The 22,899-nt window shown below is 48.0% G+C and overlaps 1 protein-coding gene and 1 pseudogene across 1 annotated transcript in view; one reads left to right on the forward strand and one right to left on the reverse strand.

The window, feature by feature from the left end:
- Positions 1 to 1,619: 1,619 nt before the first annotated feature.
- Positions 1,620 to 22,899, forward strand: part of ATG10 (autophagy related 10) — a 245,121-nt gene continuing 223,841 nt past the window's right edge. Inside the window, exons 1-2 of the mRNA XM_075592477.1 lie at positions 1,620 to 1,638; positions 5,510 to 5,635. Of these exons, the coding sequence (XP_075448592.1) occupies positions 1,636 to 1,638; positions 5,510 to 5,635 (129 nt within the window). The 5' untranslated portion in view covers positions 1,620 to 1,635. The remainder of the gene's footprint in view (positions 1,639 to 5,509; positions 5,636 to 22,899) is intronic.
- LOC142473216 (U2 spliceosomal RNA) lies at positions 14,943 to 15,107 on the reverse strand (annotated as a pseudogene).

Here is a 22,899-nt window from a genome sequence, read left to right on the forward strand (position 1 = left end):
TGGCGCTTACCTTAAGCTTAATATATAGGGTGTGCTTACAATGTGGCAGTACGTTAGACCGCGGCTTTTTAGCAGATGCTTTGAGCCAGCATGAAGTTCCCCTCTGCTTCAACCCCAGGGGAGGGTTAATCCGGAACCCTTATAAAGATACAGAAACATACAAGCAATGGGGGAGCGTGGGATTAGAAAAACATATAAGAATAAAAAACAATAAAATTACTGTGGTTACAATAATATTGCTGGGGGTTAGTGAGATTATTAAATACACTTACACGGCCATGTGCAAGCGGACACGGTAATATGGTCTCTTTAAGCAATTCCAATCACTTCCAACAACAGGTTATGGTGGTTCAGAGGGTTTTGAAATAAATATATAAATATATTTGTACTCACACGGCCGAGTGTGAGTCTTTGCAGGAAATTGGTAACTTTGGGGTTAAATTAACCCATCCGCATCTCCCCCCAGTATAGACTCTTCTTTATTTGCAACCAGCATGGGGTTCTCACCCCGGTCTTGGGCATCAGATGGGGACTCTCCCCAGTGGTGGTATTAGGGGGGGGGGTAGTTGGAGAAAGTGAGGCACGTTGTCAGTGGGGTTTAAAACATATTTATTAGTTTAAAAGCAATTGATAAAACAGGACTCACATACATAAAGGTTGGACCCCTGGCCTCCTCGTGCAGTCCAGGATACAGTTTAAGCAGCCGTGTCCGCTTGCACATGGCCGTGTAAGTGTATTTAATAATCTCACTAACCCCCAGCAATATTATTGTAACCACAGTAATTTTATTGTTTTTTATTCTTATATGTTTTTCTAATCCCACGCTCCCCCATTGCTTGTATGTTTCAGGAAAAGGGGACCTGGCTACATCTGCATCTCAGAAAGGGCTCATAGCGACAAACTGTCAGAGCCACATAAGGCTGCGCTTATAATGCCGGCGATGGCGACAGCGACGTCGCGTCAAAACAAATGCATTACAGCCGTCGCGTGCGCTTATAGTAAGCTTGCTCGCGATCGCTGGAAGTCATCTCAATTTGATTTTTCCAACGACCATAGCCGGCACTATAAGGGGGTGGCCCCAGTCCCTTCTACAGCACACACCTCGGCGTGTGCTGTGCGTTCAAGCCCCCCCCGCCGCCGGGCACACGTCCAACAGAACGCACTGGGACCTCACCCTAAGCGTAGCCTAAGCAGCCTCTCAGTGCACAAAGCCCATGTTTAGCTTTGCCAAAGCATAGTCAGCCCCCCATACAGTGAGGGAATGGAGGCTTACCCGAGCCAGCAATATTCTGAGTAGGGGGTTGCTCCAAAAATATCAGCTATGATTAATGTATTTAAAACGTTGTTTTTCCGGTGATTTAGCAAGGTATTTATGCTGTCCACAGTTATTCCTGACCTATTTCTGCTTGTGCACTTTAAATGCTGACATCCAAGTTGCTCAACTTGACAGTGTTAACCCGTTCACTGCCTGAGTGAGCGGGCCCTCCACAACTCATTCTCCATCAATACGTGGTGTGTTCCTCTGGCATTGTCAGTCTGCAGACGCCTGTGAATGTGAAGGTTACTAGCAGTTCATAAGGAGAGAAGCAGAGAGGACAGGGAATAAAAAGACAGCACTCCTTATTTCCATACACTATGGTAACGCAGAAAAAAGAAGTGTGCTGCAGTACACGGAGTAATACGGTAGAGTGGAGGCTGCTGGGAGATGTTGAGCTGCAGCATGGGTTGCAGGGGGAGAGGAGCTGTGTGAGTTATGCATGTTTGTGTCTCCAGATGAAAGCTGATAGACCTCACTTTGTTAAAACATGATTAGTGACATGTCAGCTCTTAGGCTGTGAATGATAATGTTATTGATACATGCCATAGGGTGATGAATGATACAGCCTGGCATACAGGAAGCAGACAGACTGGGCATCCCCACACATAGTGTGCAAACCTATTACATAGTGTTCATTGCCAATGGAGGAAGTGTTGTTAATCTTTTCTCTGCATATACAGTAACAATAATTATTCTTTAAAGTAACTGTATTGGACCTGTAGAAATTTAGATGGATTGTGATACCTTTTTATAGGATCAATATTAGGGTTCTTCATAGATAGAATTATAGTGTGCAGAGTTACTTCCTTAAGTGTACATTATTTACAGTACACATGAAAAACCCCCAATGTTGGTCTGCTAAAATGTATCACAACTAAGGCTGTGGCCACGCTAGCGCTGACCGGGCAGTGTTTGCCGACTTCAGTTTCTGCAATTTTTAAATTGTCCCGTCCCCGCTCACGTGGTGCTCGTGTGCGGGCACACACGCTCACCCACACTTGGCGCTTAGATAAACAAAAAAAAAAGAGATTTTGAAGCGCGCTCAGTTTGCCTGCAATGCCCGCGCACGCTTGCGAAATAGCTAGGACACCCGGCGGTCCAGCATGGAGAGCTGGTGATGTCACCGCTCTCAAGCATGAGCGCGGTCAGCGCCAGTGGGGACGCAGCCTAACGAATCTTCAAAACAGAAGACTAGAAAAACTCTGTCCCTCCTCACCTGCACCATCACTTTAGTAGTTCATCTTCCCAGGTTCTGGCTGCATTTTATAATAGAGAAATTACAGTGCTAGAAAGTCCATTAAAAAAGCAAAAAAAAAACGGACTGACTTTCTCTAAGTGACAAATGATTTGTTTTGATACATTTTTGCAGTTCCTATCATCTTAACAGGTAATTTCTAATTGTTAACAGTTGCAGTCCTCTTACATCTACAGTGGGAAGACTGAATACATTAAGCAACTAATACATTGCATACATACCTCCTGAAGTACTGTACAGAAGTCTTTTATGTTTGGAAAGTGAATGCATGGTCGTTCAGGTATTTGTCAAGTCTGATGCTAACAAATATTTTTTTCCGCTTTTTTTTCATGTGGTTTGTAATGGACTCGCGTTAGGGTTCTGCATAGATGAAATCACATTGTACGCACCTTTTAAACATCACAGGTCTGCTTGCTTCAATGTCAAATGGAAGAACTGTATCAAACAAGTTTATTAGGTTTTAGGCAGGTGTGTTTAACCTTTAGAGCAGGGGTGCACAAACTTTCCCCGCTGCGCCCCCCTGCCTGCTCTCTCCCCCTGCTCGCGCCCACCTCCTTACCTTGTCTTCGGCGTCAAATGATGATGTGGGGTCACGTTAAATCATGTTGTGACGTCGTGTGACCCCGCAGTGTCATTTGATCCAGCATTGCCATAGTGACGTGTCACTGAAAACAAGGTAAGAGACGTTGCACAGGCCTCACGCGATCCCCCGGCATTTAATTTAAATGCCTTTGGGAAGAGCGGGGGGTCTCTGCAACCGCCGCGCCACCCTTGCTTTAGACTTTGGTCCCGCTGCGTCCGACGGTGCGTGCGGGCTACTTACCATCTGATGGTATCCTCCCGAGCAGTTCCCAGTCCCTCCTCCCTGCACGGCTCACTACACGCTGTGACACGTCAGCCACCAGGGGATGCAATTGTAATCCCAAGCGGCGACGCGTCACGTGGTGTGGCTGTGAGCCGAGGAGGAGGGGAGGGCTTCGGAGAGGAGGAGGGGAGGGCTTCGGAGAGGAGGAGGGGAGGGCTTCGGAGAGGAGGAGGGGAGGGCTTCGGAGAGGAGGGCTTCGGAGAGGAAGAGGGGAGGGCTTCGGAGAGGAGGAGGGGAGGGCTTCGGGAAGCGGGGAAAGCAGCTGCAGCACCAAGGGAGCCCCCCTGCTCTCTCCCACAGTCTCTCTCCTCTGTGTGAGCCGAGACACACTCCGGCACAGTGTGATGGCCCCGCCCCCCTGCTCCCTGCTCGCTCCCACAGACTCTCTCCTCATAGCAGATGCACGAGGGGGAGGGAACCCCTGGCAATGAGGATAGGAGGCTTCGGGGAGCGGGGAAAGCAGCGGCAGCACCAAGGAAGCCCCCCTGCTTCCTCCCACAGAATCTCTCCTCAGGGAGGCTTCGGGGAGCGGGAGGCGGGGGAGGGAAGCCCCTGACACACAGTGATGGCCCTGCCCCCCGACGTCATTGCCGCACCCACCCGACCCGTTTTGGCCACGCCCCTCGCTCCAGCTCCCGCTCCCTACAGACCGCAGATAGCGCCTCTCCACGCGCCGCCTGTCTGCAGTGCGGGCGCGTGGTCTGTGGCAGCGGGGCCCTAGCCTTAGAGTGTCGTAGGTCAGGCAGCAACCCCAAAGAAAAGGAGCAAATACTCATGGCATCCCTGGTGCTACATAAGGGTCTCTGTCATGCCAAGGCCATAATGTACCAGGTACATCATAAGGGCACTGAATAGGTTAATAGACAACTTTACTCCTTATGGGTGCAGATAAAAGGGGGAAGAATGCAAGCCCCAGACATTAAAAAAAAGCATACAATGGACAATTATTATTAATTTATTTGTAAAGCTCCAACATATCCCGCAGCATGGTACAATGGGGGTACAGACAGGCCTGTATTTAGGCAAAGGCCAACTAGGCCTGGGCCTAGGCTGTAAAATGTTACGGGGCGACAAATCGTGGGGCAGCGGTTACAGCGGCCCCGCTCTCTTCCACACAACAATTATACTGATTGCCGGGGGAGTGCGCAAGACCATTGTAAAGGTCCCATACCTCCTCTTGCAGCGCCGCAGCATCAAATGGCATGGCGTTCCATTGTCATGGAAACGTGTTGCCAAGTCATTTAATGCTGCAGGAGGAGAAGGTCAGGGTGGCAAAATGGTAAGTGCCCATGGCGGCAAAATTCTAAAACCGGCCCTGGGTACAGATTGATATAAATTATATAAACAGAATGACATAAAAATAAGGACAAACAAGCACAAACAGATACCAAAGGCCGTGAGAGCTGAAAGAACGATGAAACATAGTAAAGCTTAAAACAATATACAGTACAAGGTTATGTATATAGTGTATTTAGAGAGATATTATACACTCTTTAGGCCCTCTGAAATCATCTTCCATTCATATTCCACAATCCCATTATAATATGTATAATGATTTACTCTCCCTCCTTTATAATCTGTTGCGATAGTTCACTAACATACAGACAATTCCTTTCTTGTTGCCTGTTCACAACTCTTAAAATTATTCTGTAAGTTCCTCCTTAACCAAAATGAGCACATCCTAAACACTAGTAAGATATAATGATGCAGGGAGTCAGAAATTCTAACTCCACCCTGTACCTGGCTGTTGAAGTTGTTTATTCTGGATGGGATAAAAACTCTTGTTCTGACAGAGAGTAAGCATCGGCACACTGGGGAAGTGCCTAATGATACCACAAAACGAGTCCGGGCTATTGCCATTGGCCTTTACCGCCATTGGCACATACTGTATGAACATTTTTTTAAGATGCTCAAAATATGTTTTTTTTTTCTTTTTTTTTTTTTTTTCTATTTTCATAAAGAGAATACATTACTTTTCACCACTCACAGTAGGATTTAAATATTGGTAGAAATTATAATGTTAGGATGTGCCATTGCCAGAGCTAACATGTTGCCTTTCTTGTGCCTGCAGGTAACCCCCAATATGGATAACAAAGATGACTTCTTTCTTGGAGAAAATAAGTTCAAATACTTTTGTATGGAGTTTGTGAAACACTCACAAAATATAGGAGATGGATGGGAGTGGAAAAGTCTTCAGGTAGTGACAAATTCTGCCAATGTCTATAGTTTTTAGTATGTAGTCATTTTGAGAATACTGTGTATATAAATAAACGATGAATGTGAAATGGTACACCGTGAATACAATATAACAAGCACAAACACCAACCAGTATAAATAGGTTGATAAATAAAGTTTAAACCGGTTCCAGTGTTTTAGTAGTGATCAGTAGCCAGGAGTCCAGAACCAACGAGCTGAAGATATGAGCTAAGATGAGACTTCAATGCAGCCTCAAAAGTGATGAACTAAATCACTAAGGAAAACCTAAAAAGAGAAAAACAGGAAGTGCAGGCTCCATCGCGTAACTCAGTGTAAAGCAATTGAATAAAAATAAACAAGTCACAAGGACTTGCACTAACAAGGGGAGGATTTAAAATCGCATGTCAGAGTATAAAAGTTCTACTGCAGGAGACTCCCAGCTCTCAGAGGGGATGCAAGTCAGCAAGAGGATTTCATGCAAACAGTCTCTTTCCCCGTGGTAAGAACCTCCATAGGAGTGTTTGAAATGCAGTTAGATGGTCCGTTCAAATAGATCCACGGGAAAACTGCTGCCAGATAAACCTGGAATCAATCAAGCCTCGCACAGTGTTCCTGCTTCCGCATCAGCCGGTATAGGATATCAGTGCACGTCCCTATGCATTTTGTCACGTGCGTGACTTCATCAAAGGTTTAAATACCCAAAGTTGCTAGACAACGAGGTGCACCAACAATTTAATTGGCTAATTGAACCCTGACTAACCAACAGGGTAGCTAGGCTATTTACATGTGTAAACATAACACGTGTCTGAAAAAATATAAGTCCTTATCTTACCCTATGGTAAGGGTCCCAGCTGTTTTCAATCACTACCTTGTTGTTACAGGCTTGTCTGTGGTGCAGGGTTTTTTGTCCCCGCTGTTCCCAGGTAAATCTCTCCAGGAACTAGAAGCATAGATCCCTGAAGACTTGGAGCTATTGCTGTTGTTTGGGATCCATTCGGTCACATTCAATCATCCTGTGACCCTCCACTCTTGCTGGAGCAGGAACAACTGACATGCAGTTATATCCTGCCTTTTAAACCCTGCTCAATCAGGAGTTCTTTTGAAGCAGGGACAAGACTCTTCTTGACAGGGAATCTTCTGTGCTCTGTTTCGGGTGACAGCTTCCCTTTTCTTCTTCTTGGACTTTCAGTCCATCATGGCCCCAAACTTCTCTTCAGATCTTTCTGTGTCCATCTGACGGGGTCATTAGTCTGACTCTTCTTTGTGCAATGTACTCTCTTAAGACCATCTTCACTCCTTACCAGAAACTTTGGGTTTCCCCTTTGGGGGATTATCTGGTACTCAGAACCTGAAGCACAGAATTTCGCAACCGCTTTTTCAGTTCACTGCCAATCTGTGTAGTCATGGTTGAAGATCACACTCTTGACAAAGTCTTTGGACTCCATGCACTCGGACAGTGTCTCTTCAAGTATTCGCTCTAGTTTGGCATGCTTTGCCCGTTCTCGTTCTGCTCTGGATTGTTCTGCAATTAGCTCAGTGATTCTCTGCCAAATAAGAAAACTGTCCTGCGCTCCGGTAAATAGTCCCAGCACCCATAGGTGTCAGTGTAGTCACTGGGGAATGGAGATGGAGGATGCAGTAAAGGACCTCTAGGTTAATCAGAGCTGGGAGGGAATTCCCTTACCTATAGAAGCTCTCCGATCTGGGTCCTGCTCTCCTCTGCCCTCCGGTTTCCAGCGTGCAACTTTGGAGTCTCCAAGACGAAGCGCTGTTCTATAGCGTGAAACGCTTTGAGGGGGAGATCGTGGTGTAGCCTGGTGTGTGTGATGTTCCAATAAAGTTTTTTTCAACCTACCCGGAAGTAGCCTGGATGCTTGTCACTCGCAGTAGCGCTGGATCTTCTTTCTTTCCATTCTTTTCTTTCCAGTGATTCTCTGTCACCTGAGTTCTTCAAATTACTCATTTTCCATGATGTCCTTGGCTTACTCAACCCTGCGGTGGACTTCTCACTCCAGCTCATCTTTACATTTCTCTAACTCCTTTTACGCGTTTGGCGACCAGTTTTCCTATGCATCGTGCGGTCTCCCTGTCCATTTCACTGGCCTGATCAAATGCGTCTGATTCAGCATTATTGGGCTCCAGCACTTCAACCTCAGTGCAGTTCTGGTCAATTTTGACTGTAACCCGTGGCATCTCTCTTTTGCAGTCAGTAGACAGAATCTTTATGGTGGCTACTTTCATGGCAAGGAATCTACTTCGAACCACGTGGGCACGGTAGTACGACTGGATTTCTATTGCACTTTTCAGTTGTATCTTCGTTTTCCTATTCTGCATTTTGTGGAAGGCAGACTGTAGCACTGCCACGGCATTGTAGGTACGTTTTATAGGACTGCACAGCTTGCTAGGTTATGACGTAGGATCTATATCCAGACTGAATCACACAAGCAGCTTTCTTCATGTCCCTGTAGTGTCTTTGTTGCTGACACTTTCTCACATTGGACTGGAGCACAATCGCACATTCCCTCAAGTGTCCATAGTTCCTCCTTTGTCTTTGCGTTCTCCAAACTGACACTGAAATCTGTTGACACAGCTGACAAGCTTTTATTCTTCTGTAGGCAGCCTGTATGACGACAGTTGCGGAGCATTTATGCACATAGTTTTCTCGCTCCTTTCTTCTTTGTACAAACGCTCTGTAGTACTTCTGAATGGTCAGAACGCTTTCCTTTCTTTGTCCGCTCTGATCTGCGAAAGTTCTAACTGAAGACATAGGGATTTGCGCTTCTCATGCTCCAAAACGTCCTCCGACTTTTCTAGCACTAGCAGAAGCTCTGCCTTTTTTCTTTTCTTTTTTTTTTTTATTCCGCTTTTTTCTTTCACTTTTTTTTATAGAGGCTCCTATTAATTTCACTGATTGGATCAGACAAACCGGAATTCTCCTCTTGTAGCTTCCAGTTCTCTCTTTGTACAGTCAGCTGAATATCCAGGACCTCTTCATATGCATTCTTCAACATACTGTACACAGCTATGCGCTGACTACTGACCTCCTTCTGAGCGACTGCACGCCCTGCTTCTGTCTCCTCATAGTTCTGCTTCCAGTTAGCAATGACTTGAGCTACGAGGTTCTTTGCGGCAGCAGCAGTGTTTGACTTCTCCAGATTAGTCAACATGTCCTCCAACTGGCTCTGCAAGTGACACTGTCTTCTCGAATGATACACACTTCGCAAATGCTGCGGACACACACCTCTGTAGGTTGACCTTAGCTTCTTGCTCCTTATTGAACCGTTCCTGGAGGAGATAAGTCATGCCTGCAGATTCCAGTGTGTAAGCTTGGGCCTCTTTAGCCCGGACCAAGATTGGTCACTCTTTAACTCATCTTTTTCCATTGCAGCCTTCTTTTGAATCCACGCTCCATATTTTGGAGCCTATAGAGTTCAATTCAAAGGCATATCTATGAATATATTTGGTGTTTGGTTCTAATATACTTCCATAGGGTATATCAAATGTATTTAGAGTTTTCTGGATTCCAGAGGTCAAATTGTCCTCCCTATATCAGATTAGTATTGATAGTTATACTTTGCAAGTAGTCTGACACAAAGTATCGATCTGGTCACTGGTTCAAATGCTTTCCTAGGTACTGGATACAATGATCCTAAATGTAGCCAAGTATGGGTATTGGTATTTAATTCAGATATGTCAGTATACTGGCCCTGAGTAGTCTGATACTATGTATCCATCCACTTCAAACAGTTTTTCTGGGTGCTAGATATACTGATCCCAGATGTATAAGAGTATATTTGTAGCACTTTCTAATGTATCAAATTTCCAGGTATACTGTTATAATGTGACCTAGACTGACTGATCTCAATAGATGTGCACTAGGTATAGGTGTACCACAAGTTCATGCACATTCTCTGCTATAATAATAGTTTAAAAAATGAAACTTGTGTGAGCCACCATCTTAGAAGCCGTTCCCCCTAATTACAGCATTAGAAGACAGCTAAAGGTTGATCACATTAGGGGTTTTGCAATTTATTCACAAGAAAAATTGGAGTGAAACACCCCCAAGCGATGCTTCCCTGAGGCAAAATCCAATATGTTGTCAATGATCAGTCCCAGCTAATGACTGATTTGCCGGTATTGTAAAGCAGGGTGGGTACCTTTTCTCAGGTAGCAAGGGGGCATGGGTTAACCTGACCCTTCTGCCTCTTTGCATACTGAGCCCACCCTCTGCTCAGGCTCCACAGAGTCTGGATTTTGGCAGATGGTTGCTGGATCGCCTTGTGTTAGCCAGGACGTGGGTACTCAAGGATAACTGCAGTGCCCCTCCTGTTCTAACACCTTGGCATCCCTGAGCCTTTCAAGTACGGACTCTGGACAGACACAGGGGCACAAAGCTTGGTCACCAGCTGGGTTTTCCGGAATCCATGACTTAGAAAGCCCTCAGTTCATGTACAGGTTATCAATATCTATACACATTAAACTATACCAGTTTAATAAAAGATATGGTGTCCTGTTTCTGTGTGCTAAAAGTTATGGGTTTCTATTCTGGTGTCATGAATGGAGTGAATGTATATATTCCCTACAATCGCAAGCCTCATTTCTGGCACATAAGAGAAAATAACTTTTAAAACTTTGACACTTTTTACAAACCTGCTCAGCTTTATAACCTAGCTGGCACAGCCCCTGAACCCCTAAACTAGGTTCAGTATACGTGGGCACGTATCTGGGTATCTCTGCTATATTGGGGAACCCATGCTACACTAGGGATTCCGTGAATAGCTGCAGATATAGTTTAACCCCTTCATACTTATTTACCTTGTCTGTATGATGCTGCAGCAGGGATCCTGGCGGTGAGTCGCAAGAACGCTTTCAGAGTCAGAGTTTGACGGAGTAATGTGATTGGCTGTATCCGAGAATCTCACGCAATCCCCGGATACAACTTTTGGGGTATCCCATAACTTTGGAACCCCGATACATAGCCACATTCTGTAAAGATTTTCTCCAACAAACCTACCCTGAAACTTACAGCCTCGAAATCTCCCGATCCCAGCATCCTAGTAAAGGCAAAAATTACATTCTTCTTTATTGTCGCAAAATTAGTATACAGTTGCAGTAATACATTTTCGACACCTGGGTCCCCGAGCTGACACTCTAAGACCCTAACACACGGGTCAGGGTTAATCAGGTGTGCTTGAGCTTTATTATAAAGCCTTGTTAACCCCTGCACTGTCACAGTTGGTTTGCGGGTGCTGCCTAGGAGATGCTGATGAACAAATAAGGTGTGTGTGTGTGTGTGTTTGTGTGTGCGCGCGCGAACAGAGAGAGAAGCACACCACTAAATGCAGATATTGAAGGAATTATTATAAATCAATAAAATTTAACTTTTTTAATATAACAATGTACATACATGTAGCATAAAATATAAACATTAAAACTCTAAATGGTTAGCATATGAATACTATTTAATTGGTCAGCACTCTATATGAGTGAATATTGAGTGTTAATATTCTGACATAAAAAGTTAACTCCACGGGCGACCGTGTGTCTCTTAGCTGATTAGAATGGATATAACAGCATACTCTAGCATTGTCTCAAAATGATCAAAACCTGATCCATACCCAAAAAATAAAGTGTGATCAGAAATACTAGTTCCAGCCACAATGTCAGAACGGAAGTGGAACTAATACAGTATAAACACTATTTAGGTGCACCCAAAATGCTGCTCTTACAAATATTACTTCCTTAGCCAGAACCTGATTATAAAAGGATCTGTATGTGCCTGCATGCCAAACAATGCAATATATTTAGGAGAAACTGCTGTTGCTGCTTTATTAGCTCAATGCAGTGAATAATCTCATGGGTTCCCAGCTACTTAAATTAGCCTTTGACTGTGCTCCGTCTGTTTTGAAAGATCATATATCTTCCAAATTACTATGCAAAATTGTATCTCATATTGATGGGTGTAGTGGGTATACCCATTCAGCCTGTCAATGTCGGTGTGAACGTTCACTAGATCCCTCTATCAATGCCCAAACTGTCTGGAGATTACCATGGAAGCACAATCTGTGTTGTGAGGGGGAGAGGAATGGACAAGAAGTCTAGTATTGGAGAAGTCGGATGGTCGTTGTGCGTAGCCGGGGTCCAGGAGTAGAGAGGTCTGAATGGTCGTTGTGCGTAGCCGAGGTCCAGGGTTCAGAGAAGGTAGAAATCTGGGTACAAGCTTAGGTCAAGGGTAACAAGGCACAATGCAAAGGCAATAGCAGGGCAGCAGGATGCTCGTGACGAGCACTAGAAACATAAACAAGGTTTATGCTCAGCCAATTTGCCTAGAGGCTGGCTGAACATCTAAAGCACAGGGAGCCAATGGGAAGGCTGCAGGCAGTGAGTCATCACACACAGATTGTGTACTTCTAGGCAGGGGCGGAGTGTATCCCAGCTGTGGAGTAATGAAGGGAGTTAGCATTAACCCCTCGCGTGCCCCTGGTATTGCTGCGCCGATGTGAAGTGGGAACAGTGACGTTCTCCGTTGCGGCGCGGGGGCGGAGAATAAGGCCGGTGCCGGACGGCGTACTGGGGCGCGAGGGGCGTCACCCGGGCAGGACCGAGGTCCAATCCTCACACTGCACTAACATCATATGGAAGAGAGGAGAGAGAATAAAGTTGGTTTGAGTAACAAACAATGATTAAATACTCAAGGTATTGGGGGTGTGACTTCAGGAAGCAGCAGTGACCACTATTTATTGTCCCCAACGCAGTCCTTCATACTCTCTCCTTTTCCCATAAATCTCCTGTATATTCTGGACTCCATGGCAACTGGGATTTGTCCAGTCTTGGCTAATAATGTTGTCTTCAATAACCAATTAGTACTGAAGGGCAGCTGAAGGTCTAAACAACATCAAACATCCTGTTAAAAAAAAAAAAAAAAATATATATATATATATATATATGTGTGTATGAAAAAGCACAGACAGCGCCCTTAACAAAACACACCCAAATTGCTGCAACTCTAATCTCACTCAGCAAAATGAAACACCCAGCACAGATGTATATAAAATGTAATGGATTAGAAGTGGTCAGGAATAAGTGGATATATATAACAAAAATGTATTGTGAATAATAAAAAATGCAAAATGCATAAAGTAAAAAATTGAAAAAGTGTGTGTTGGACTATGAAAAAGGTGTAGATAAAATAAAAAATATATGTGAAAAATAAAAAAAACAAAAAATCGTGTTAAAATTGTGTCATAGGACAAAACATAATGCAAATAAAAACAATACTTAAATGTCCATGAATGTCCTTTTTAAAAGAATTTGTATGGTCCGAGCAGCTTTATTCTTGGGCTCCCCAACCTCCCAACGATACCTATCAGAAAAAAAGAAAGAGAAAAAGCACCCGATCCATGTGTAAAATCAGATATGAAAGGTTTTAATTTGCCATGAACAGACGATTGCCAACTCACACTTTGTCAATAAAATATAAGCATTTTATGGGACCAGCCCATGCACCAGACCGACGTCCAAATTCCACAGTTGTTCTCCGTCTGCATACGATTGCTGCTTCTGTGAATCAACTTTGCTGTTGCCGGTGTCACCGTTTGAACCTCTCTCCGTCACCCGGATGGGATTCCTGGTCTGCACGGCTGCACTCGAACTATCACCAGTCACAGAGCAGGAACCTCCTGCACTGGCGTCTTGACTCTGGCGTCTGGGCTGCTCGACCACCGTAGTTCCTGTACCACGTGACCCTCCTGATGAAATCCGCTGAGACGGATGAAACGCGTGGTACAGGAACTACGGTGGTCGAGCAGCCCAGACGCCAGAGTCAAGACGCCAGTGCAGGAGGTTCCTGCTCTGTGACTGGTGATAGTTCGAGTGCAGCCGTGCAGACCAGGAATCCCATCCGGGTGACGGAGAGAGGTTCAAACGGTGACACCGGCAACAGCAAAGCTGATTCACAGAAGCAGCAATCGTATGCAGACGGAGAACAACTGTGGAATTTGGACGTCGGTCTGGTGCATGGGCTGGTCCCATAAAATGCTTATATTTTATTGACAAAGTGTGAGTTGGCAATCGTCTGTTCATGGCAAATTAAAACCTTTAATATCTGATTTTACACATGGATCGGGCGCTTTTTCTCTTTCTTTTTTTCTGATTATATATATATATATACAGTGTTCGACAAACCTATACATTTGCTCGCCCCGGGCGAGTGGATTTAACCCCCGGGCGAGTAAATATTGGCCCAAGCAGCACACGTTTGGTACTAGGTGGCGAGTAGATTTTTTTGTGTGGCGAGTAGATTTTTTTGTGTGGCGAGTAGATTTTTTGGTGATTTGTCAACCACTGTGTGTATATATATATATACATACATACATATACATACATATACATACATACATACATACATACATACATACATACATACAAATACAACTGTATGCTCATCTGCATGTCTTAGGCAGGTCTGCAACCCCACCTTTCCCCATTATCACCCAGCATACAGCACTTCCACTGCAGCAAGGGATTCTGGGAAATGACATGCAAATGAGCACACAGTGTCACTTTTTGCCTCAATAACCATTTTTAACATGGTTCCCTATAGGCTTAAGCTTGCTGCATGGTCACAGCTTTGAGCACAGCCAGGGTTAAGGTGCATACCCAGAAAACCACCCACAGACAGATTTTTTTTTTTTTTTTTTTGTAGCCCGGGTGGTGAAAAAGTGATTCCACCTCAAAAACCGTGCTCGTGATCCACGCTGTGAGATCAGGTGCGCTCCACTTGTGACTATAGGCTCCGGAGAGCTGCAAGTCCATGACATAGTCAGTCCTCTTCAGCCACGAGGGCCAGGAAAAGTTCTGATGTTACACCGACGTCGTCATCCGAAGAATCCGACGTCCATCCTGTTCCCTCCTAGTGCAGCAGACGCCGCAGGAGGGTCCAAGTCTGTAGGGCTTTCGGCTGACGCCTACTCGCCCACCGCAATCATCTCCCGAGGGATGGCGACCACCGACCAGCACACAGTCTTGCATTCTCCGAAGAAAAGTAGGTGACTGATAACCCCCCCAAAAAAAGGAAAACGAATTGATGGTGCGAGTGCTCCAGTGCACTGTGTGATGCAGTGCAGGAGGTGCTGAAACGAAACAACAAAAATAAGTGTGCACAAGTGCACGCAGGACCCGGAAGCCTGGCGGGTAAAAAAATAGTGGCGAACCCCTCAGCGGGAGGCAATAAGGGGTGCCAGTGCAGAAAAATGTAGGGGTGTGCAAATTATCCGTACAAGTGTCAAGTGCTGTGCAGTGTACCAGCAAATGACTCCACCAGGTTAACCACTCCTGGGGTGCCGTGATAAAATAGCCCGGGCTACATATCCGCACTTCCCGGCCATGACCAGAGGACCAATTGCACCCTTTTAGGTCTGTCCTTCACAGAACAGACCCTACACTTGATCTTAGCCAAAGGGCCGAGAAGCGATAGACAGCTTTTTTTATTTATTTTTTTGTAGCCCGGGCGGTGAAAAAAAGTGATCCACCTCTGAATCCGTGCTCATGGTCCAGTGAGACCAGGTGCTCAAAACTTGTGACTAAGTCCGCTCCGGAGAGTAGGCCAGTCCGTGCCATAGACAGTTCTCTCCAGCCGAAGCCTTGGAGTCCTGCTGTTACATGACGTCTTCCCCCGAAGAGTCCGACGTCCTTCTCGTTCCCTCCTAGTGCAGCTGACGCCGCAGGAGAGTCCAAGACTTTAGGGTGTTCGGCTGACGCCTACTAACCCACCGCAATCTTCCCCCGAAGGGATGGCGACTACTAGCCAGCACTCAGTCTTTGCTCTCCGGAGAGAGGGGTGACGATAACCCAACACGTAACCGAAAGAAAATCCATGGTGCGAGTGCTCCAGTGCTCTGTGTGATGCAGTGCAGGAAGTGCTCAGACGTACAACACAAAAAGGTGTGCACAAGTGCACGCCCGGCCCCGTGCAAGGCCAGGCGGTGACAAAAATAATGGCTTGTCCCGTCAGCGGAAGGCAATAAGGGGGGCCAAGTGCGGGAAAAATAGGGGTGCAAATGATCAGTGCTCGTGCCAAGTGCTCTTGAAGTGGAGGTTGCAAATCCTCAACCTCCACAACCCGAAGGTGCAGCAAGTGGTACTGCCCCAGGTTAACCACTCCTGGGGTGCAGAGAAAATAAGCCCGGGCTACTTTTGCATCCGCATTCTCAGGCCATGACCAGAGGACCAGGTGTAGTCTGGAGAATCTGTCCTTCACAGGACAGACACTACACTTGATCTTAGCCAAAAGGCCGAGGCTGTCTGCGATCCTGCGTTCGGGGATGCCGCACGTCTGGTCTGGGTGGATGATCTGGCTGATGACCTTCTTCAGTCTGTTCGCTAGGACTTTTGCTAGGATCTTGTAGTCCGCGTTCAGGAGCGAGATGGGACACCAGTTCTTGAGGTCGCACCTCTCCCCCTTCCGTTTGTACAAGAGCGTCAGCATTCCTTCCCTCAGCGTTGAGGGCATCCTACCTTCTGCTTCCATTTCCCTGTAAAGCTCGAGCAGGTCCGGGTCGATCAGGTCCCACAGCTTCGTGTATAACTCTGCTGGGATACCATCTCCGCCCGGCGTCCTACCCGTCTTAAAGGATTTGGTTGCAGCGTGGAGCTTCTCAAGCGTCAGGGGGGCGTTCATGGCTGCTTTTCCTGCCTGGTCGATGGTGTTTGTAATCCCTGACAGGAATTTGTCAGCCTGGTCTCGGTCTGATGCTTTTGGGGAGTAGAGGTCTTCATAGAAATCTTTCACGACTCCCATGACTTCCTCCTTCCCCTGCTGCACGTTGCCATCTTTGTCTCGCAGCTCCCTCAGGGGCATGTGGGCAGAGTGGAGTTTCTTGAAGAAGAAGGCATTGCATTTCTCCCCCCTCTCAAGGTTCTCCACCTTGGAACGGAAGATGATTAGTCTGGATTCCTCCTCAAAGTGCTTTTGCAGGCTCTCCTTGGTTTCCTCCAGGTCGTCATCCACGTTCCATCCACAGCGTTTGAGGTCATGCAGGGACTGCAGCTTGCGCTGCAGGCCCTCGAACTCCCCCTTCCTCTCACACGCCAGGCGTCTGCCCTTTGCCTGCAGGAAGCAGCGGATCCTTATCTTCGTGAATTCCCACCACTCTGCAGTGCTGGGGAAACAGGCCTTTTCTTCTTTCCATGCTGTGTATGCTGTTCTCAGCTCCTCCATGATCTCCTCCCTTTCCAGCAGTGCGCAGTTCAGCTTCCAGGATCCTGGCCCTGGGGGAAAACCTCCTCCCAGGCGCCCCTGGAGATGAATGGCTCTGTGGTCAGAGAAATGTACTGCGACCATGGAGTGCTGTCTGTGCTGTACCTGCTTGGTGGTGAACAGGAAGTCAATCCGAGAACGCACGGAACCATTTGGGTGGCACCAAGAGTAGTTTGCGGCGCCTGCTCCCATAGATCCCACCACGTCCTTCAGGGATGCCTCCCAAATCATCGCCGTGAGTAGCCTGGACGTCACATCTATCTTTGATTTGCTGGGGGGCACGCGCCCCCCCACCTCAATCGTGAAGTTGAAATCCCCACACATCACCACTGCCCTGGAGGTTGCGAGCCAAGGGCGAAGGTGCTGGAAAAGTTCCAAGCGCTCATTTCTCCGGGGTGCGGCGTACACATTGATGAGCCAAATCGGGTCCCCTGCCCACGATCCGTCTACGACCAGTAGTCTGCCGCAGACGAGTTCATGGACAGAATCAACAGTGAAACATCCCCCCCGGATCAAAATGGCTACACCCGCGTTCCTGCACCCGTTCCCCCCAGACCAGTAGGAGGGGCCATGAGACCACTGCCCGCTCAGGTGCCTGTAGGACCGAGAAAAAGGTAAGGCACATTCCTGTAGCATATACACATCACATTTCTGTAAAGAAAGGAATGTTAGTACTCTGGCACGTCTCATCCGCTCTCCTATGCTCCTTACGTTAATGGAGAAAATGTTAAAAGACGCCATTAGTTTGGGAATAAAGGGTTAGATGGACATGCAGTGATACTAGTTACCATCCTCGCTGGCGTGGGTGGTCCTGCTGATCTCCTCGCACAGCTGGGCCAGCAGATACATGGTTTGCCCAAGGTTGTCATTGAGGAGGAGGGTCTCTGCTGCCTCTCGCCCCTCTCTTATGAGCTCTTCCATGGTCACCTGTGTCTCGCTAGGTGGCTGTTCTAAAATGGCCGCCTGCTCTTCTGCAATGGCTGCCTCCTGCATCTCCGCTTCCCCCCCCCTCCTCCTCCAGGTCGCTTTCAAGGTCGCTGTCAGCGTCGCTGGAAGTGGGTGAGTCGCCGATTTGCATTTGGGCCCTCTTCTGCTCCAGCCCCTGGTGCGGGCTTTCCGTCTCAGGGTCTCTCCTCTTTATTCCCTGCTTCTCCATTCCGGTCCGGGCTCTGGGGGCGGCATCTGCAGCAAGGGGGGAAGGGGGGAGGGGGTGCAACAGCCTCGGGGCTGGGGACAGGTGTTACAGGGGGAGGGGCTGCAGCCTCATGGAGGGTGGGGGGAGCTGCAGTGGGGGGTTGGGAGGAGGGGGCAAGGGGTGGAGGGGGGAGTTTGGGTGGGAAGGGGGGGTGGGGGTTGCAACAGCAGTGGGTGTGGGAGGGAGTGTTGCTGCAGGGGTGGGGGTGGAAAGGGGTGGGTGGGGCTGCTACTGAAGGGGCAGCGGGTTCAGGAGCCGCAGCAGGCGCTGCTTGGGTGGCCTCCTTTTGCCCTTGCTCCTGATACTTACCACCTTTTGCCTTTACGGGTTGGTTTGCAGGGGGCTTCTTGGGTGCCTTCTGGGTTGCTGTCAGGGGAGCGCCCGGTGTCGCGCCTTTCGCCGCGGCCTCTGCGTAGCTCCTGACCCTCAGCTGGCAGTCCCGGAACATGTGGGTTGTCTCTCCGCACAAGTCGCAGGTTTTCTGGCGGGGACAATCCTTTGTTTTGTGGCCAGTGTTTTTGCAGTTGCAGGCTTTCAGGGTGCACTGTTTTCACTGATGCCCCAGGTTCCCGCAATTACCGCAGGTCTGGGGCTGGTCAGGGTAAAAGATCCTCCCTGGGCTGCCCGCGAGTGAAAAACTGGGAGGGAGGTGGTGCAGCCGGTCCGTCGCTTCTGAATCTGGCCACAAGCGAACGACCATGCTCCACTTTCCCACCCAGTACCCCAACTTGTCTTTGATCCTGCTTGGCTCCCTCACCACGGTGTAAGAGCGCCGCAGAAAGGTAGCGATATCCTTTCCAGGGATATGGGGGTTCCTCACCGTCACAGTGATCTTCTTCTCGTCCCTCTGGATAGGGCAGTTCACGTAGAAATGCGAGAAGGGGACCTCCTGTTTCAGGGTCTGGAAAGCCTCCCAGTACCTCCTGCAGGCTCCCACCGTGGTGAAGGTGACAAAAAACAGGCCACCACTGAGGTCCTGGATGCTTAGGATCTCGTCCGGAGTAAAGCCTGCTTTGCTCACCAGCTCCTTGGCAAAGGTCTCAGCGTCCAATAGAGGGCGCTGTCCATCGATCTCCTTCAGCTGCATCACCACCCTCTGCCTCATCCAGGGTTCCAGGCGGGGGATCCTCCTGTTGCTGCTGCTGCCAGCTCCAGGGTTGGAGCTGGGGCCGCCGCTGCTGATGCTGGCAGTGGGGGTGAGGCCGCTGGGGGTGGCAACGTCGCCTGAGCCGCTGGAGCTGGTTGCTGCTGGGCCTCCTCCGTCCGTCTCCTGGCTGCTGGGGACCGTCTCTGGGGGTGCCATGTGCTTCTCCTTCTTCGTCTTCTTCTTCTCCTTGTGCAAGGTTGTCCCGGCGGGCTCCATGGCGACCTCCATCCTCTTGATCTTAGCCAAAAGGCCACCCACAGACAGCTTTTTTTTTTTTTTTGTAGCCCGGGTGGTGAAAAAGTGATTTCACCTCTAAAAACCGAGCTCATGGTCAAGTGAGACCAGGTGCGCAAAACTTGTGACTATAGGCTCCGGAGAGCTGCAAGTCCATGACATGGTCAGTCCTCTTCAGCCACGAGGGCCAGGAAAAGTTCTGATGTTTCACCGACGTCATCCGAAGAATCCGACGTCTATCCTATCCCCTCCCTGTGCAGTAGGCGCAGCAGGAGGTTCCAGGTCTTTAGGGCTTTCAGCTCGCGCCTACTCGCCCACTGCAGTCTTCTCCCGAGGGAATGGCGACCACCGACCAGCACACAGTCTTGCATTCTCCGAAGAAAATTAGGTGACTGATAACCCAAAAATAAAAAAACAATCCATGGTGCGAGTGCTCCAGTGCGCTGTGTGATGCAGTGCAGGAAGTGCTCAGACGAAACAACAAAATGTGCACAAGTGCACGCCAGACCCGGAAGCCTGGCGGGTAAAATAATAGTGGCGAACCCCTCAGCGGAAGGCAATAAGGGGTGCCAGTGCAGAAAAATGTAGGGGTGTGCAAATTATCCGTGCAAAAGTCGAAGTGCGTGTGGGAACACTTGACTCCACCAGGTTAACTACTCCTGGGGTGCCGTGATAAAATAGCCCGGGCTACATATCCGCCCTTCCCGGCCATGACCAGAGGACCAAGTGCAGTCACGACGGGACTATCCTTCACAGGACAGACCCTACACTTGATCTTAGCCAAAAGGCCGAGAAGCGATAGACAGCTTTTTGTTTTGAAAATTCTTTTATTATGCAGCGAATCTTTACAACAAGATTATAACAGTACATAAATCATTTTCCAAACGAAAAAAAAAACCGCGACGTTAACAACGGCGCAGTGCATATCCCACACAACTCACATACATTTTTATTAATGTTTCCCCAAAAGTAAAAAAAACTGTGACGAACACGGCGGTGCAGTGCATTTATATCTACAAAATGATCAGGGCTAAAGACATCATGGAATCGGTCCCAGGTCTCCACCCCAACACCTTTGGAACGGTGTGGAGGAATGTGGCATCGAAAAGACTAATGAACAAACACAAAGTCATTGCTTGGCAGGCCATACACGGGGGACTCCCGGTGAATGTGGACAAGTACCAGAGCAAACTCAGCCTCGTGAGGCACTGCCCCAGGTGCAACCCAGTGGAGGTAAGCATCATACACCTCTTCTGGAACTGCCCCTTTGCGCAGGCCTTGCTGCGCGCGCTTGACACTGACTTAAAGGATTGTATACCGAGGAAGTGCGTCACGTACTACTCGGTGTTCCACGGACTTTTCACAGGAACACACAGATGACGCAATCGAAGCCGGTTGGCGTCTAATGTGCTGTTTCAAAGACGTTTTACTATTCGCCAGGGAACGTTTGACCAGGGGGAAGAGGAAGATGTCGGTACAGGACTGTCACAGGCTGCTCCACAGCCTGCTCAAGGACTATTCCATCTTCGACGGTCCTGAGGAGGAGGACTAAACACCCCCCTCCCCACCCCCCTTACTCCCCCGCCCCAGAAGTTTTTCTGTGCAATAAAGTTAGAGATAATGTTTGTATGATATGTCATGTCTGTGGTGCGGTGCATATGTATAAATGCACTGCACCGCCGTGTTCGTCACAGTTTTTTTTTACTTTTGGGGAAACCATTAAAAAAAAAAGTATGTGAGTTGTGTGGGATATGCACTGCGCCGTTGTTTACGTCGCGGTTTTTTTCGTTTGGAAAATGATTTATGTACTGTTATAATCTTGTTGTAAAGATTCGCTGCATAATAAAAGAATTTTCAAAACAAAAAAAAAGCTGTCTGTGGGTGGTTTTCTGGGTATGCACCTTAACCCTGGCTGTGCTCAAAGCTGTGAACATGCAGCAAGCTTAAGCCTATAGGGAACCATGTTAAAAATGGTTATTGAGGCAAAAAGTGACACTGTGTGCTCATTTGCATGTAATTTCCCAGAATCCCTTGCTGCAGTGGAAGTGCTGTATGCTGGGTGATAATGGGGAAAGGCGGGGTAGCAGACCTGCCCGATCCCCGATCCCTGTGGCTGTCAGCCTGCGGGAGATGGAGGGGGCTTGCGCCGCTGGGGAGGGGGGGGTGGGGGGAGCGGGTGATGTGTCCCCCTTCTGCCCCGATCCTTGTGCCTCCCTTCTGCCCCGATCCTTGTGCCTGCCTCCCTGATGGAGGGGGCTTGCGCCGCCGGGGGTGGGGAGGGGGAGTGGTGAGAGGGTGTGTATGTGTCACCGTGGCTGCCTCTCTGCCCGCGCGGGATGTGCAGGGGTTTTGCGTGTGATGTGTCCCACTTCTGACCCGATCACCGTAGCTGCTTCCCTGCCCGCGCGGGGGCGGGGGGGGAAGGAGTTGTGTCCCGGAGCAGTGGTGGCAGCAAGGTGGTGTGTGTGTGTGTGATTATATGTGTGTGTGTATATGTATATATATACAAAGAAAAAATGCAGTAGCGCCACTAGTGAAACAAGGTGATTAAAACAATATAAAAATAATAATTGAAAAAAAAATATATATATATAAACAATGATATATCAATCTAAAAAAAACCATATATATATATGTATATATCTTTATATAGCAACTGTAAATATTACTGTATGTTCATTTGCATGTCTATATATATATATATATATATATCTAACGTGCCAATTGTGACGATGGAGAGGATTTGGCCCGGGATTAAAAGGGTTACACCCCAATTGGCCACCCTCTAACCTCACCAGGGAGACAAGGGGTTAACTGGGCTGAGGCCCAGACGTGTGATTTAACCCTTGTCATAACCTGAAAATGTATATTCCCTGTTCCCCCATGTTTTATTGTTAATCAGTGTCTGCATCACACACACACTGGGATCCATCCGGGAGCTCAAGGGTTAATAGTGGTATAGTGATTATAGCCCTTTGTGTAACTTTCCCGCCTTTTCAGGCACCATTTTGCAGGTTCCCATAGGCCGCCATTAGGGCTCAATGCATTTCAATAGAGAATTGTGCTGTTTTAGTCCTGTTTCCTGTAAAGACCAGCAGGTGGCGTCCGAGAGGGAGAGCGGCAGTTTCCCATTGAAAGTCAATGGGCCCATTGACTTCAATGGAGATTCCTCGAGGTAACGTTCGAAGAACAAGTTGGCTGCCGTTCAGACCGCAAACCGCAAAGCGGATACAATGTCCTTTAAAAGAGTTAAAATCACTTGAGTCAAGTTCAACGTTAATTGGCGTGGGAATAAACAGTTTTAGAGCACCTAGAAATAAAATTATTTTTGCCCCTAGTTCCTAGGCTTCCCTTCACTCGACCACAACCGGGTCCCCGAATCCTGGACCCCCGATAAGGGTCGAACCGAGAAGAGCGGGTCACGCCATAGGC

This window comes from Ascaphus truei, chromosome 1 (assembly GCF_040206685.1).
Source record: "Ascaphus truei isolate aAscTru1 chromosome 1, aAscTru1.hap1, whole genome shotgun sequence".
NCBI lineage: Eukaryota > Metazoa > Chordata > Amphibia > Anura > Ascaphidae > Ascaphus > Ascaphus truei.